The sequence below is a fragment of the Pseudorca crassidens genome, chromosome 11, assembly GCF_039906515.1.
Source record: "Pseudorca crassidens isolate mPseCra1 chromosome 11, mPseCra1.hap1, whole genome shotgun sequence".
Taxonomy (NCBI): domain Eukaryota; kingdom Metazoa; phylum Chordata; class Mammalia; order Artiodactyla; family Delphinidae; genus Pseudorca; species Pseudorca crassidens.
The window spans coordinates 56385295-56403474 of NC_090306.1; the positions used below are offsets into that span (position 1 = coordinate 56385295).

Here is an 18180-nt window from a genome sequence, read left to right on the forward strand (position 1 = left end):
ATTACTACAATTTGTTTGGACAGTGGTACCCATGTAAAAAGAGATAGATTTAGGCAAAAGTGTACTCACTGTCAAGCTTTTTAACCACTGTCTGTGTCACTTAGAATGTTTATAAAATAGAGATAGGTAATCTCTAAGATCCAATAGTTTGAGAATCAGTGTCTGGGTATAATATATTTCTGAGGAAGAACTGGAAATGAATGGTGGTTCATATCCAGACAATTAGGAGTGATACACATAAAATAAAAATGCACGTATAGCACAAGTAAATACTTAGGAGACACTGCTATGGAGAAGGTCAATCGTGCTGGCCATTCCACTACCGGGATGTAGTGAGTAGATGCTCCTCGAGATCCTACAGTGCACAGGAGAGACACCTCCCCTCAACAAACAATGTCAGTAGGGCAGAAGCTCAGAAATCCTGCTGTTTCACGCTGGGAACCCTAATATCGTCTTGAAGAGGGAGTGTAATACGATATGGAAAAGACAGGTGCAAGTCAACAGACCCGGGATCTACCGTTCACTTTGCTGTATGACCTTGAGTTTCCCCACCTGAACCTCAGTTTTCCCATTCATAAATAAATGAAGGTATTGGATTATAACAGTCCTCCCGCCACGAATGTTCTACAATTATAATAAGTACATTCTGGGGCCACAGGACAGCCTTCTTTGAAAGGTATAGTCTCAGTGCCATCTGACTGATCCTTACGAGGTCTTTTACTGGCTTCTGCTTGGCCACAGCTGACGGGAAGGGGAAGATGCTACACCTAAGCTGGGCCACTTAGGTGCTTTTTCTTGGGAATTAGAAGTTAAAAATGGCTGGTCCCGGCTGGGCATGTTAGCAAGGATGGGGCGATCATGTACAGTCAGAAGTCACAGAAAACTTGTACAGGGACAAAGGGAGCAGATGTGAAGAAACAAGCAGCACCAAGAGACGAGGAACCTCAGAGAAGCAATGGGTATGAAATCAATTCATGGTGCAGACTGAACTTCCTGATCCTAGTCTCTCAGGAGTGCCCATTGTACTTCATTGATTCATTCATTCATTCACCAAGTATTGGCTGAGGGCCTCCTGTATTCCAAGCACTATTCTGGGTGCTGGGGTACATTCTTGAACAAAAGGCACAAAGTCCCTGACATCACAGATTTTCCTACTGGAGAAGACAAGACAAGGAACAAATAAATATACCCCATAACATCATGGCATAAGAAGGGAGAAGAAGAGCTATAAATCTGGGCAAGGGGACAGACAGTGATAGATGTCGTGGAAGGCTTCTTGGAGCAATCTGAGCAAAGATCTGAATGAAGTGAGCAAACCACCCAGACATGCTGGGGAAGAGCTGCCCAGGCAGAGGGAACAGCAACTGCAGAGCGACTTCGATGGGATTGTGCATGGCGGGAGCAGCTAGTTCATACTCCCTCCTCATTCCAAGTCCCGCCCTCCTCATTCCAAGTCCCACCCTCCTCATTCCAAGCCCCGCCCTCCTCCTGAGAGACTTCACCACGTAGATGCTCCGCCCATCACTCTGCATCCCCCACTCCCAGACCTCTGGTTGAATGATACTTGCCTCCACTCCGCTTCACTTCGGCAGCTCACTACCCTGAGCCTTACTTGACCTCTGAAATCTTAAACTCTAATATGCCACTTTGACCTCGGTCTCCTGGCTGTTAGCCTTCTCATTCCCTTCCTCTCACTCCCCCCATTTTCCTTCCTGAAGACTCCTAATTCCTCAAGTGCTCCCTTTCCTTTTGGTCTCTCGTGCTGATCCTTTATTGATTTCCATCCCTCTCTAAGCTAGATTCTTTCAAGCACAGGCAGTATGCGTAGTGCTTAGAGTGTGGCCTTTGGAGCCGCACTGTCTGTGTTAAAATCCCAGACCTACCATTAATGGGAATCTCGGTTTTCTGGGGACATAATAATAGTAACTTTCTCCATTGCTGTTTTAAGGACTAAATGAGCTAACGTACAGGCAGGGCTTAGAAAAGTAACATGCCATAGAGTAAGCATCTGATAAATATCATGATAATTTTGATGCTATTATCATAATCATTCCTCTGCTCTTCCTGCAACGATTTGAACCTCTATGACTTACGTGCTCCTTCTTTGAAACTTCTCTGGAAATCTCAGTCTCTGGATCAATCTCATCATCTACTGTCTTTGCTTTTATTCTTCGGCAGTTGAGGTCTCCTGACAAAAAACTACTTGACCATGCGGTTTGATGTTGCTATAGACTTAGAGCTTCTGGACTCTGCTTGGGCTACCACCCAGCTTGAAAATCCCTTTACATGAGTCTGGTTGGTTATCTCATTCATTTCCCCATTAGCTATTCTAAACCTTCACCATTCTTTTCAACTCCCCAAGGTGCTGACCCTTTCACCCTTGCTTGACAGGTCTTACATGGTCTTCCTAAACACAGCTAAAAATGTAATTACATTCTCACATCTTTCTCTTCAAACTCCTAGGGAGAGGTCTTCTAGTTTCTGTCTTAGACGAGTTATCTACCTATGTTCTAGATAACTTCCCTTCTCATCCCTTTGGAAACCCGTATCTACCAATTATCTCTTTTCTCTTTCATTTATTTCGGGCCCCAAACATGCTCAAATCTCTCCAGTCTTAACCAAACAAAATAACATCTCTCTGAATGTGGAATCCCCTTCTATCTGTTGTCCCATCTCCTTTCATCTACAGCTAAATGTCTTGACACTGCCAAATGTCCTCTGGGGCAAAACTGACCTTGGTTGAGAACCACCGATTAGAAGATAGGGTGGTATAGGACTTCCCTGGTGGCGCAGTGGTTAAGAATCTGTCTGCCAATGCAGGGGACACGGGTTGGAGCCCTGATCCGGGAAGATCCCACATGCCTCGGAGCAACTAAGCCCATGAGCCACAACTACTGAGCCTGCGCTCTAGAGCCCATGAGCCACAACTACTGAGCCCGCCCGCCTAGAGCCCATGCTCCGCAACAAGAGAAGCCACCACGATGAGAAGCCCGCGCACAGCAAAGAAGAGTAGCCCCCGCTTGCCGCAACTAGAGAAAGCCTGTGCGCAGCAACAAAGACCCAACGCAGCCAAAAATAAATAAATAAAATAAATAAATTTTTTTAAAAAGAAGATAGGACAGTATAAAACAGAGCACCGAGTATGTAACTAAATGTTGCAGAAGTTCTCAAAAGAGGAGCCCATGGCGGCCTCCAGTCCTTTTCATCTACTCCCTGCATTTTTCCTGCCAAACTGTCTTCCAAGACCCCTTGGCAGACAGACAACAAGACAGCTTGTCTGTACTTCTCCACACTTTTTTCCCTCACCCCTCAGCTCCCTGCAATCTGACTTCTGTCCGCCAGTTGCTTGAAACTTCTCTACGATGTCTTTCTTCCTAATTGCTGAATCCAGTGGACATTTCCTTTCCTGCCTTCCTTACTTGAATTCTCCACAGCACTTTTATGCTATTGACGGCGACTTTTGCCTTGAAACTCTTGCTTTGGCTTCCAAAGAGTTTTGGTTCTCCTCCCACTTCTCCTATAGCATCTTCATCGTCTCCTTTACTAGCGTCCTTTCCCTTTAAATCTTAGTATTCCTCAGGCAAAGTCCCCTCCTCAGTCCCCTTCTTAACACTACTCTTTCCCTAGTGGTGTCCTTTATTCCATGACTTTAACCATCACCACCATGTTGGTCACTCCTCAGTCCTGCTCTCCAGCAGAGACCCCAATCCCAGGCTCCAGGAGGTAGCCTGCAGTCTCCTGGGCACTTCCTTCTGCATTCCAGTGGCAACACACTTTCAGCAAGTCTATTCTTATCTTTCAGCAGTTCTTTCTTGTGTCTAACTGGATACAAAGTCCTTGAAGATGTCGATCCTTTCTATTCTTTCTTTCAATGATCTGAACATAGCGCAGCACCTAGCACTTAGTAACTGGTACTTGGGAAGAGTCTTTTGAGTAAGGAATGGATGTACTTGTCCTTTTTTCCCTAGTATTGACAGTGGATTTGCCTACTCATGTTTAAAACAGAACTCTTTTTGTTATCCCCAAATTTCTATGCTTCAGGTCTTCTTCTCAGTTAGACACTGCTATCTGCTCAACCACTCACCTTCATAACTCAGCATCATTATGATCTCCCCTTTCTCTCATCTTCCATATCTGACCCATAAGCAAGTTATGTTAGATCTGCTTCAAGCCGCATCCTAAACTTCACTCTCTGTCACCATCTCTAGCACTACCGCCTAGTCCAAGCCACCAATCTTCTGCTACAATCTTCTGTTTTTTTCTAAGTTTGCAACTGTCCCCCCTACACTTCATAAGGATCTCTCCAAAACATCCATCAGGTTATCTCACTCCCCTCCATAACAGGCCCCATGACTTCGTTACACTTATAAAATTGTACCAAGGCACTGCACTGGCCTGTTCCAACCTCTCCCACACCTCCAAATCCAAACCTGACTCCTATCCCCAGCTCCCTTCTATGCTCCAGCAAGAGCCCTTTTTGCTGTTCCTCAAATCCACCAAGCTTATTACACTGGCTGCTCCCTCTGCCTGGAATGCTCTCCTCCAAGATTCTGACATGGCTGGCTCCTTCTCAACCTTTAAATCTCTGCTGAAATATCTCTTCCTTAGAGAGTTATCCTATGGAAAAAAAAAAAACCCTACAGTCATTCTCTAACCCCCATTCGGCTTTATTTTCCTCAGAGCACTATTACTGCCTAAATTTATATTTCCTAATTTTTAAATTAACTTTCTGTACTGCTATAATATAAGCTTCATGAAGACAGGGATTTTTTTTTTTCCCTCTCCTGTCCACTGTTGCACCTCCACTGTATAGAAAAGTAACTGGCCCACAGTAAACATTCAGCAAATATTTGTTGGGATAATGTGATCCCTATGTCCAAAGGCATATCTTTATTGATTGGTAAAGGTTATTGGGTCTGTGAGATAGTGTTTCATTAAGAGAAGACAACTTTCTTAAATGGGAACTAGCACAGACCTCTAAAACCTGTACACCTATTAGCTACTGACAAGGACTCCTTCCATGGCCAAACTTAAGTCACACAAATGCACTTGCTGACTGACGCTGAGTTCAATCTCTTTCCTATTGCAAGTCTTGATCGCTACTGAAATAGTCTTGAATAAAGTCTCCCTTGTCCTTTTTAACAAGTGTCTGGTGCGATTTCTCTTTAACGCTAGAGACCAAATATTCACCTACTGGGCTTGAATAAATCCACCCAATGAATTCTCATTGTTCCCCACAGAACTTTCATATTTTTTTCTGCAGTGGGAAGAGTCAAAGAGAGGCATTTCTTGCCCCTGTGACTGAAGAATATGGTTTCTCTAGCATATAGGGGAAAAGTCAGGAAGAATAAAGGCTACATGATTTTTTAAATCACTTTTATAGCAGCTATTACTTATTCATTTTGTCACATTTATTTTCAATTGTTCTTGTGGTGACATTTTAATGAATAATACAAAAGCAATGCTCAGTGCAAAATGACACCTTGAACCTCCGAAAAAAGAACACGTTCGTTACATAAAAACAATTTGTCGTTCCTCCCCCGTCCCCTGCCACATAACCCACATGATTCACATGCAGTCCACTCCTGACTACGCAGCTGACTGGAGATTATATGATCATACCTGCAACATCGAACTCAATTTCCAGTGTGACCTTGCTTGTGATTGAAGAGTCTCGGAGGAGCTGGCTGGCTTCCTCGAAGGTGCTGTCTTCAGTTGGAATTCCATTAATGGCCAGCACTCTGTCTCCAATCTGTAGCACCCCACATCTGAATTTAGAACCACACGTTACAGGTCACAGATGGAGTAAATAATTATCCACTTGAAGTTGCCAAGATCCTGGCAAATAGCATTTGGTCTCATTTATTTAATGTTGTGGGCATCCTATTAGGTCAACTGCAATATCCCACATTCCTTTTTTTTTTAATGAAAGTGTAGTTGATTTACAGTATTGTGTTAGTTTCCGGTGTACAGCAAAGTGATTCGGTTATATGCAATGTCCTACATTCTTCCATTTCTTGGCTACAAATGTGAGCAAGGGAATCTTGAAGTATCCCAGAAAAGTAATTAATAATTCAGCACCATGGTATTGTTATAACCTGATCTGAACCAATATATAGTAACGATGAATGTGCATTCCCCCATGGCACAGAAATTATTATGAAGTTTGGACTTCAGAGATTTTTTTAATGGATTTTTTCCCCCTTTTTAATTAATTTAGCCTCTAGTCGCCAATGGACAAAAATCTGCTAAAGGCACTCATGCTCGCTATTCTGTCTCAAACCTGGTCAAGAACGTAAAATTTTATCGTCAGAACAGAGTTCATCACATCTTGCATTTCCTGCGTTGAGCACTGTTCCATGATTTATTAGCTAGTCAAAGATAGCCAGCGAGAGATGCAGGGCAGACAACGATGCCGTGAAAGAAAATGTCTCACCTCTCTGCCGGGCTGTCAGCTTCAATATAGGAAATCAGAGGTGGAGAGGAGAGGGTCTCTGTGGCAAACACACTGCCCTGCAGTTGAATCCCAAATCCTGTGACAGGATCTGCTGTGAGCACAACCTCTGTGGTTTCTGTGTGAACAACCTGCCCAGCCAAGCCCACCGTACTGGAGGCTAATGACACTAGAGGAACAAACACACATACAAGAAATGACTTTAGATTGGAACAGGCACCAGGAGCGCCAGCATTTCTGAAACAGATCATGTCTCCGGAACAAAAGCTCATTGGCAATGGTGGGATGTGAGGTTTTGGTCTTTTAGCATAAAAAGTTTCACCAGAGCTGAACAGGATAGATGAATCTCCCAATATTTGTCACATCTAAGTCACAGCATCAGTGTAGCCCCCTCCTCAGGCCCACCCCTAATAGCAAGGACAGTTGTGGGAGCTGTAGGAAGAGGATGGTCAGGGTCAGGGGTCAGGGTACCTGAGGTCTAGTCCTGGCTCGACCACTAAGCAACCAGTTGGGTGACCTTGGGGTAAGTCATCTATCTCCTTCCTATCTAGGAAAATGGGGGTTGGGCTTAACTGGTCTAATGTGTTCCCCCCCCCCCCCCACTTTCGCCATTTGCACCTAAGGTTCCAGCTTTTACAAACAACTTGACCTTCACTTTTGAAGAAACAACTGATCCAAGTCTGGCTCCTGGGGTGATGAGGATGTTCTGGTCATCAGCCTTAACGTGGCGTTGGGGTGCCACAATGGAGTCCTTTAAACCCTACATTCCTCCTACCCGCAAATTTGGTCTCCTCAGCTCTTGTTCTTTCCCACTAGCTCGCCAGCCTGTTTTGTCATCTGTTATTTCATTCATTTCTCTGCTATTCATCCAAGCCCCCAGGCACACAGCTGTCTAGTTCCCATTCCCGACCTAGGTGGTGAAGCATCCTCCAGGAATGCCTTCCTCTCAGCGCTGCTCACTGGCACCCAGGCCTCCTTTGCTCTCCATGAGCAAGCTCTCTGCCTGTAGGGTCCTGCATTTGACTGCCACTTCCTCCAATAAAGGTCTCTGGCCTCCTTCCTCCAACTGAAACCTGATGACACCATTCACCTCAGGACACTCTCCAACCACAAGCTATTTTCCCTCACGCTCCCTGCCTGGGGCAAGGAGAGAGAAGGGTTTAGAATACTCCTTGCTGCCCGTATGCAGTGCTGTTTATCTCAAATCACTCCTATTTCAAGTTCCATATTCTGTATTCATTTCTGCTTTGTCTCATCTTCAAACCCATAGTTTTCTGTTTTTGTGAAGTCCCTCCATTTCCTCACTGACTTCAGGACTTGGCTGTGAACCTACCTCCTCCAACCCTTCGTTGTCCTCGGCACCTTTGACATCATGGCCGTAATCTCCTAACATGCTGGCTTGACGGTTCTTCATCTCTCTCAATGCCAGTTACTAGCAGTTCCATCCTCCTCCAGTCCTCTGCCAGCAGAGCCCTATGCTGGACCCCATCTTCCTTCAAAGTGGATAGAGCTCCAGGATCTCAATATCTGAATCCTCCTTATTGATCACACGTCCTTATGAGCCATCTTCCCGAGTCCCTACGATCTGACTTTCTCCTCTTTATGACGTCTAGTCCCATTTTCTCTCACTTGTCTCCTAGTCTAATGGCTTTCAAACAATATTTTTAGCAACGGATATCTCCCCCCCTTCATATGAAAGCACGTAAGAGATGCCCTTGTATTCCAGATAAGAACACAGCTACTGCAGGTAGTGAGGTAGGAGCAGAACACTCCAGAAGCTTCTGCCTCCCTCACGTGAGAATCTGGTTTGCAAGCCATCATCTTTCCTCGTTGCTTTTTCTAACATCATTTTCCTCCACACTCCACCTGGACCTCCGGTGACCATTTCAATGATGCCTCTGCTAGTATTCTTACACCTCATGTGATTTTGTTTACTCTCATACACCATACTCTTTGGTAATAGCCAGACACTCCACTGCTGTTACTGAGTTGCTGAAGGGTCCTACAGAAAGTCATGACGAATTCACATTATTCTCTATGGGGCCCTGGAATCTTCCGTGGTGTAATATTTTGTCACCTTATTTGATTCCTCATGGGATTTTTCACAAATATTTCTACTCTTTTAAGGGTCAAACTTTACTTCCTTTCCTACAAGACTGAAAAGATCCAGCCATTTGACAAGAATTCCTTAAACAACATGCTTGTCAACCTCAGCTTCTCAGTATCATCATTTGCTCTCCCCTCCCACCCCCATTTCAGGAGGATGTACAAGGCTAATTCTTCCTTTCATTATTTTTGATACTATCCGTCCCTTTCCACTCCCTCTGTGATTTTGTGCCACAAAAACTTCTCTCTTGACATTTTTCCTAACTTTCCTACTCACTCCCCTAGCTTTCTGACCTTTCTCTATAGATTTGTACTGATTCCCAAACTGCTTAAAATTGACTTCTCCCTTCACCCTTTACTGTAACTACTCTCGCGAGGATGACTTCCTGATTGCCAAAATCAATGGCCTCGTCCTCTCTAACCACTCTGCAGCAACTGGCTTTGGGAACTATCCCTTTCTTCCTGAAGTGCCTCTCTTACTTTTGATGAAGCTTTGTTCTTAGTTTCTTACTTTTCCAGCCCTTACCACTTCCTTTGCCTTCTGCACTCCAAACACAGAGCTGACCACGGTTCTGTCCTAAGTGTTTTCTACTCTCATTCTTTCCCCCATTCACTTCCAGTGCACCTGTAATATGACCTCTCATGTATCTTCTCGTGTCTCCCTCTCTAGACTCTCTCAAGCTCCAGTGATGCATTTCCTTGATGTCCCATCCACAAGGATGTCTCATTGACTCCTGAAACTCAACATCTTCAAATTGAGTTAATCATCTTCTCTTTCTCTTTGCCACCACTGTTTCTATGAATGGGACCATCATGTTGATGGTCCTTCAGGCTTGAAATCTCAAAGTAACCTTTGACTCACAACAACTCATTGTCTTAAATCCAATCAGTTGCTAAGTTCTCCCAGGATGATGACTAAAATATATCTTGTATAAATCCTCTTTTCCCTTCTTATCGCCAATGCCTTAATTCAGGCTCTCATTACTTTCATTGTATTCAATTCATATTCCAATTATTCTAATATACCTGTTTCTGGGTCCCCTCATGTCCAGTGCTTTCTGTATATTATTGCCAGATTAACTTTGTTTAAGATGAGGCCCCAACTTCTCTACTCTCCTAGAGTAGAGCCTCATCACTGCTAGTAGAGATTACTACATAGGCTTCCAACCAGTGTCCTTGCCCCTTATCTTTTGCTAACAGCTCCAAATTGCTCCCAAGGGGCTTTTCTACTATGCAAAGGTCATCCCCCAGTTTAGAATCTTTTAATGGCTCCCGATTTCCTAGAGAACAAAATCTCTAATTCTAGCAGACTACGCAGGATCCTTCATAAGTTCATTTTCTCCTGCCCATCCAGTCTCATGTTCCCTTATGCTCTGTTCCTGAGTCTTTCCTACAAGACTGAAAAGATCCAGCCATTTGAAAAGAATTCCTTAAACAACATTCTTCTCAACCTCAGCTTCTCAGTATCATCATTTGCTCTCCCCCTCCACCCCCATTTCACCTGCTGCAACTAAGGAACCCATGTGCTGCAACCAAGAAGCCCACCTGCTGCAACTAAGACCCAGTGCAACCAAATAAATAAATATCAAAAAAAAAAACAAGGGAAGGGGGCTTCCCTGGTGGCGCAGTGGTTGAGAGTCCGCCTGCCGATGCAGGGGACGCGGGTTTGTGCCCCGGTCCGGGAAGATCCCACATGCCGCGGAGCGGCTGGGCCCGTGAGCCATGGCCGCTGAGCCTGCGCATCTGGAGCCTGTGCTCCGCAACGGGAGAGGCCACAACAGTGAGAGGCCCATGTATCACAAAAAAACAAAAAAACAAAAAAACAAGGGAAGGGCTAAAGTGGCAGAGGGCACAGCACATACAGAGGTGCAGAGGCATGAGAGCAAGCCTGGAGAACATGACTCAGGAGCAACTAAGCCCGTGCGCCACAACTACTGAGACTGAGCTCTAAAGCCCGCAAGTCACAACTACTGAGCCCACGTGCCACAACTACTGAAGCCCGTGTGCCTAGAGCCCGTGCTCCACAACAGAGAGAAGCCATCGCAATGAGAAGCCCACACACCGCAACGAAGAGTAGCCCCTGCTTGCTGCAACTAGAGAAAGCCTGTGTGCAGCAACAAAGACCCAACACAGCCAAAAAAAAAACAACCCAGAAACCAAAAAACTTTAAAATGTGTAAACATCACCTGAGATAGCCAAATAGATTATCATTTATTTGTAGTCACTAATATCCTTAATCAAGACAGCAGTCTTACCTCACACAAACAAATGTTTGGCCATTAAAGCAGAAGTATGAACATGAATGCATCTGTTTTAATTGCTCTTCCCTGCTGAGGGCTGTTAGCCTGTTTTCTCTCAGTAAGCAGTGTTGCACAAGAAGGCATTTTATGTAAAAAATCTCATATAAAAATATCCACCACAAATCCTGAGGCATTAAATGGAAGACTCAACCTATGTATTATGTCAAAGTGGAACCATGTGAAAAATGCCTAAGTTTGAAAGCAGTGTTAACATCTCCGATATAGGCATCATAACAGCAAACACTAGTGCTTACTTCAATAGTGCTTACTATCTAATAAGTATTGTTCTAGCATATATATATTATATATATATAGTATATTTATAATTATAGTTCTTATTTCATTGGGTAATTGTGAAGATTATATGAGAATATATCATTGTTCATACATATATATGAACATATCATATATATATATATATGAATATATAGTCTAGAATGTATTTCTTGTCCTGCATGTTCCTTTCAGTGATGAGAATATACACACACACACACACACACACACATACACATTTTCATATAATCTTCACAATTACCCAATAAGGTAAATACTATAATTAGCCCCACTTTGTAGCTAAGAAGGCCAAGGTACAGAGAGCTTAGAAGATCTGCTCAAGGTCCTAGAGCTAGAAATTAATGACACTGGGATGAGAACCCACACAACCTGGTTCCAGAGGCTATGCTCATAACCAGTTCACTCTGTTGCCTTCAACTCATTTCTTCCATGAGTAAATAATTTGCTCTCTCGAGTCAGCTAAGAAACATATGAGGCTCTAGGAGTTCCTTGTTCTCAGTCTTCCTTCTATTTACCTATACTAAAGATGACAAATCTGCTATTTGAAGGGATATGCACGTCAATATCATGAATACACCACAGTGGAGGTTTGCGATGGTTTTCCTTGTAAGGAAACCTCAGGTTCTTATAACATGAAGAGACCATGTCCCAGTATGGGTGATGGCCGGTCTCCTACACTGATGGTGGCATTGGTAGGCCTGGCCACAGACCCACCTCTGAAGACGAATCTCTGGCAAACCAGCTGAAGAGCCAATAGATCCAACCACCCTTCCTCACAAGAACATTTTCTCTTTAACACCAGTCTTGAAGTACCTGGGTTTGGTTTTGTTTAGGTAACTTAAGAGTGGTCCTTTCTTTATCCCCATGGTAAGCACAGGAAGAGATCCCATCTTCTTTGAGCTTCTTTACAGGAATCATAATCATGGCCACCACAAACAACAAGAAATACTCACACCTCTCTAGACTATGATTAGATCTGGTTGGAGAGATAGGTGTTCTCTTCCTTTAAAACTTATGTGATTATGATGAGAGATTATATTCTGCCCTCCCACCACCACAAAAGAAAAATTTAGGAGTGATGTGTTTCTTCCCTAAGGCATTCAACCACCCTTTTCTTGTTTACACGTACAACCAGCTATCCAGAAACAAGCAGCCAACCACATTTTCCTAGTCTTGCCTAATCTACAATGTGCTTGGCTGTCCCAGAAGGTCATATTTCTAAGAATCACGGTCGAAATTCCTGGACCTTAGGATGCTTGTTGTAAAGACGAGCATCCTTCAATCTTCCTGACGCTGGCGTGAGTAACAGATATATGTTAGGGCAGAGATTTTCAGTGGGGCACGTTCCTGGGGAAAGTATTAGAATCTTGGGGAGTGACATACAGTTTGAAAAGGCACATTCAAGGGGAATGAGATAGAGTTTGAAAACGCGTGTTTAAACTTATCATTGCCTTTCTTGCAGGGGGAGGTTCATGAAATATAATTTAGTATGAAATTTATAATAATATTAAACAACTGCATGGAACTCTTATAGTTATCAAAAGGGGGACCTAGTTTTCAAAGAATTGCTTTAGAGTGAATAAGAAACTAAGAACAAAGATTTCATGTCCAAAACCACCCAGAATATAAGGAAGGAGTCGTAAAGAAAAAAAATCACATCTTTGGTTATTTTATCAGATCAAAAGAGCAAGAAAAAGATCTCAAAAAAAAAAGTTGTAGGCAAAGGTAGAATGAACTAACAAATTCAGTCTGAAACCGTATTTGGTGCAATCATTACCTTGTCGATAAGAGAGATCATTTCAATGGTCTTTGGCGCAGGGCTGCGAGCTGCTTAGCGTCTACCTGTGAAACACTCTTCCCGCAGGTTTCCTTATATCCAAGACTCCAACAGACCCACCCGTTTCCTCCAGGCCAAAAGTCACTGGCTAACATTTCACTTACGTGAGCTTTTGAAGTCTTTCTTTTTCAACCTCCTCCTCATCATGGTTCCACGTGGGCTAGTGGAGTAGAGGCTTCGAGGCAAAGTGCCCATGTTCAGGGAACTCAGGCTGTATGCACTCGTGGAGGTAGGAGAGAAGGATGAAGACAAAGCTGCTGTAAAAGAGTGAGGACTTGGCACAGAGCATTCTCAGGTGGGGTGTGAGCCTGCCACACCTGCCAACCAGCAACAATATAGAAAGACACACAAGAGGCACAGCAATGGCTAGTAGGTACCCCAACCAATAAGAGACCAGATCTCAGGAGCCATGGAGACAGCGCTTTAGAATCTGAGTTACAAGGGCCCGGAAGTGCCTGAGGAGCAGCGCTGATCTTTATAAGTATAATGCAACACGGAGAGGCTCTATGAATTTTGCTTTAGACAAAAAAGTAAACATTAAAACAAGTTTCTCCATAAACAGCAACTCAATGTATCAAATACATAACCTCATTTTCATAGATATTTTCTGACATGAATTTCACAAGTGGTTCCATATACACAAATAAGGTCTGAGAAAACTGTACTGTATATACTATTCTGCATTGGTATTTCCTGGCCACACATAAAGCATTCGGAACCTTTACATCCTTTCCTAACAACAAATGCTTTCTGATGGAAAAGAAGGACTTAAGAGATGACAGAAATGATAAGTTGCTACTACATAAAGAAAAGCACACCACACCCATGAAACCAAAAATGGTATGAATCAGATGAGGAAGGGGTGAGAAGAATATAATTTAAGTAAAAGACCAGGAGGCGAAAGCCTGGAACATTACGAGGGCTGTTTGGAGGAGGTGCTTTCGTGAATGTCAGGGCTGGCGCTCTGCAATGGTCTGGGTGGTACGTATTATAGTGATGGTAGGTGTGAAGACTGCAGTGGTCGCTGGCCCAGGAATCCCAGGGAGGTTGCCTGTCGCTCCTCTGAATTTTCACTGCCCATATGAAGTGATGATGAGAAATAAAAACAAACAAACAAACAAAGAACCAAAAAAAAAAAAAAAAAGAGGAAAAAGTAACTTGAATTGCACAAATAAAAAGTGTAACAAAAAAATGAAAGCTGCTTGCAAAAAAAAAAAATATTGACTTTGCCCTTTTCTCAGTGGTCAGCAAAACTGATGATTAACATCAGGGATGGTAACTTTTCATCTTCGCAAGAATAATGCATGTCTTTCCCCAGCCCATTTTTTCTCCTTTTAAGATGACTATTGAATCCATTTCTAATCTCCCCCTGTGCTTCACAGCAGAGATTAAAAACATTTTTTTTTAACTTAAAAGTCAACCCCACAAAGATCTATGGCACAAGATTAGTAATTAAAGATTTGCAAATCTTGGCCAGTTAGTAGCACTTGTTTTGAGAAGAAGGAAAGAAGGAACGATAAATCACACTGGCTCCTGATTCAAGGGGTTTACTAGTCACACATCACAATTTACTGCTCTGACATTTTAATTACACTACTATTCATCACTTGAGCTTGATTTTTCTCAACAATAAACCACTCTAATCATCTATCATTATCAGGATCTTATTTATACTCTAATCAGAAGATAAAAGTCTCAATATATTTTATAATTCTGGGGGTATTTTTAAAAGATGTATTTACATTTGAAAGAGATATTTAATTATTAAAGTATTTCAAATACTTTATATTTCCTTAAGATGCCATGAAATTTTAATAAAGTCAATTTCAAAATTCTGGTGTCCCCTTTATTTTCAAAAAATTGTATATCATATTTCCATTCTAATTTCAATATTGTTTAGATTTGATTTTCTACCCAGTGTTCTGATATACAAGCACTTTTATGTTTGTTACTATATTGACATGAAATTTTTCATTTAAGTATCTTAAAGAATGAAAAATAAAATATGAACTTTTATCTCCTACTGTTACGATTCTAAGGTTAGATGCCTTACATGTGAATGACTTTGCAGTATCTATTCATGTAGTGAGGGCAAATACTCTGTAAGTATTTAAAGGAGGGTTATGTACATAAGAGTTTAGATTATACCATCCGTGATATCAGTCTCACTGGCCACTTCACAGCCTTTCTGGAATGAGACAGTACATGGAACAAAAGCACTAGTGTGGACAGATCACCATGGGCTGAGGCCAAGCTGAGTTTCTGTTCCGGCTCCAGCCCATCTTCTGTATATGACCCTGGCCAGTTACTCAACCTCTCCAGGCCTCAGTTTCCTCATAGGTCAAGTGGAGATCATGAAAGCATCTACTGCACAGGCCAACTGTGAGAATTCTGTACCTAAGGTGCTTAGCACGATGTTCGTACACAGAATAAAATCCAATGACCCTTTATTAATAGCATTGATTCTGTTTACTTTCTATCTACTTGCCAATGAATCATTTTTAAAGGCAATAGATATATCTATCACTCAACAAATTTCACTCATTGGGCACTTAAGTTTAGAGAATATTTCAGGAATCTGCAGCACACTTTTCTGGCCACCATAATTTTGTAACCCTAAACCATCTGGCCCTTTCCTTCTATCCACTGCTGTTTCTAGTTTGGGTTCCATCTCCCTCTCCACTATTCTACTTTCAAGCCACCATCTCCTTCACCTAGATCACTTCCTCATCTTCAGACTTGGCTCCCTGGTTCATCTCTGTATCCACAATACGGAATGATCTTTCAAATATACAAGTTAGATCATGTGACTCCCATTTAAGGTACTTCAATGGGTTACAATTACAAACAGAATCAAAAGTGAGTCCTGGGCTTCCCTGGTGGCGCAGTGGTTGAGAGTCCGCCTGCCGATGCAGGGGACACGGGTTCGTGCCCCGGTCCGGGAAGATCCCACATGCCGTGGAGCGGCTGGGCCCGTGAGCCATGGCCGCTGAGCCTGCGCGTCCGGAGCCTGTGCTCCGCAACGGGAGAGGCCACAACAGTGAGAGGCCCGCGTACGGCAAAAAAAAAAAAAGTGAGTCCTACTTATCTCTCCAGTTTCATCCCCTAGCACTCTCCTCATCACTGCCTGTTTCAGCCATGTTGGTCTTTTGTCTTGTCTTAGAACGAGCCAGGCTGCTTCCTGCCTCAGGGCATTTGCACTTCCTGTTCTTCCTCCCTCTAATATTCTTCTCCCCCTTGTTTTCATGGCTGGCTTCTTACTATCATTCAGGTCTCAGCTCAGGTACCACCACCTCAGAGTTGTTCTGACCTCCTTGGATGTAGTAGCTGCCCTCTCCCACCCATGCTATCCCACTGCTGCTTTATGTTCTTCATACCACTTATTACTGTCTGAAATGACTTTATTTATTTAATATACTTTTAATGTTTGTCCCTCTATAGTGGAATGTAAATTCCACGAGACTAGGGATCACTTTGCTTGTCTTGCTCACTAGAGGTATCATGGCAACTAGAACAGTGTCTGGTATATAATGACTGATGAATGAGTGAATGAATGAGTGAATGGATGCATGCATGAATGAACAGGAATATCGGCCAGAGAGTCCACGTCCACACTGTCCACACTGCAGCAGCGGTTTCCTTGGGATAAAGAGCACTGCCCAGGAAGTCCCTGATGGATTCTCTTTAACCATCCGCATTCTACTTTAGGGTGTACCAGAAGACTTTTTAGCAAGATGCAGTCATTGCTGGGTCTGGCTCATCTACCCACAGCCATTCTATTGAGCTCTGTAAAATATTGTCAAATGAGGTACAGTGAGTGAACTTCAGAATTCTACACTCACTTTTCGACCCAGTTCTTTATGGAGTGCTTTGAAAATTACTGGGCATTTTTGATTACTGTCAAGTCCAATAGATAACACAATAAGAAAGCTATTGAGCACCTACTGTATGCCTGGCACTGTGCCATTTGTGGCAGGCAGGTTAAATGTAGGTCATCACATTTACTTTGACTCTGAACTACTCCTGGGGACTAAATCTTCATACACATCAAATAATTGAGACAAAAATTATATTCCATAATGCAAAAAACTGCATGCCGTGGATAATGAATGCAAAAGGCGTTCAGCAAACAATGCAGGCCAGAGAAGACAGCTACAGCCTGTTTTGAACGTGCACTCTAAATCTCTTCTGTTTTATGGTGGTGTACTTAATACTCATATGTTAGGCAAGTATTTTAGTTTAAAAATTAGATGGTACTTTTTTTTTTTTTTTGCGGTACGCGGGCCTCTCACCGTTGTGGCCTCTCCTGCTGCGGAGCACAGGCTCCAGACGCGCAGGCTCAGCGGCCATGGCTCACGGGCCCAGCCGCTCCACGGCATGTGGGATCCTCCTGGACCGGGGCACGAACCCGTGTCCCCTGCATCGGCAGGCGGACTCTCAACCACTGCGCCACTAGGGAAGCCCTAGATGGTACATTTTAGGCATGCTCTTTCATTTTGCAAAAAACATTCATTTATATTCTCCCATTTAATGGTCCCCATAATAACAGTCAGCCCTCACTGAGTACTCGCTATATACCAGGCACTGTGCTAAGTGCTTTTACATGGATTATCTCAGGTAATACTCACGGTATACCTATGAGGTAGGTATTATTATAATACCCATTTTACAGATGAAGAAACTGAGGTATAGAAAAGTTGGGTAACTTGCTAAGTTCCCAAGTGGTGGAGCCAGAATTAAAGTGCTAAAGTTGACTCTGAGTTGCTGCCCTCAGCCACCATACTCCACTGCCTCTTTCTATGTGTTCCTAAGTCCTTTGTTACAGATAAACAGCAAGGAAAATATAATGTTTTTCCTATCATTCCATGGTGACATGGCTGTTGAAATCTTGAGGTATCCGATATGGAAGGTACTTCTGTTTGTTCTCTTCTCTAACTGTACCCTCTTGTCCTGTCCAGGAGTCCAAGGGTGTAGGCAACAGCTACTCTGGTGGTTGCTCCTGGGGCTCAGAAATGGAAGTCCTCCTGGTACTGAATGTAGAGAACCTCATGACTCTGCTCCCATTTTCTTTTCCAAACTCTTTTACAAAGTTTCCTCCAGTCATGACTATGTCTCCCAAAGACCCTCAGTGGGAACAATTTCTGAGCTCTTTAAAAAACTCATTCTTGTTGGCTTTTTGAATGTTGCTA

General features: G+C 43.1%; 1 protein-coding gene across 5 annotated transcripts in view; it reads right to left on the reverse strand.

Moving 5' to 3' along the window:
• The window catches only part of GRIP1 (glutamate receptor interacting protein 1), a 700393-nt gene that overhangs the window by 87815 nt on the left and 594398 nt on the right, over positions 1 to 18180 (reverse strand). For 3 of the 5 annotated variants that reach the window (XM_067697253.1, XM_067697252.1, XM_067697250.1), the window contains exons 10-12: positions 13096 to 13248; positions 6437 to 6623; positions 5623 to 5768 (exon numbers count right to left, since the gene is read on the reverse strand). In XM_067697253.1, the coding sequence (XP_067553354.1) occupies positions 5623 to 5768; positions 6437 to 6623; positions 13096 to 13248 (486 nt within the window). Of the gene's footprint in view, positions 1 to 5622; positions 5769 to 6436; positions 6624 to 13095; positions 13249 to 13908; positions 14065 to 18180 lie in introns of all 5 variants that reach the window. The other 2 variants (XM_067697254.1, XM_067697251.1) reach the window with 2 other exon arrangements.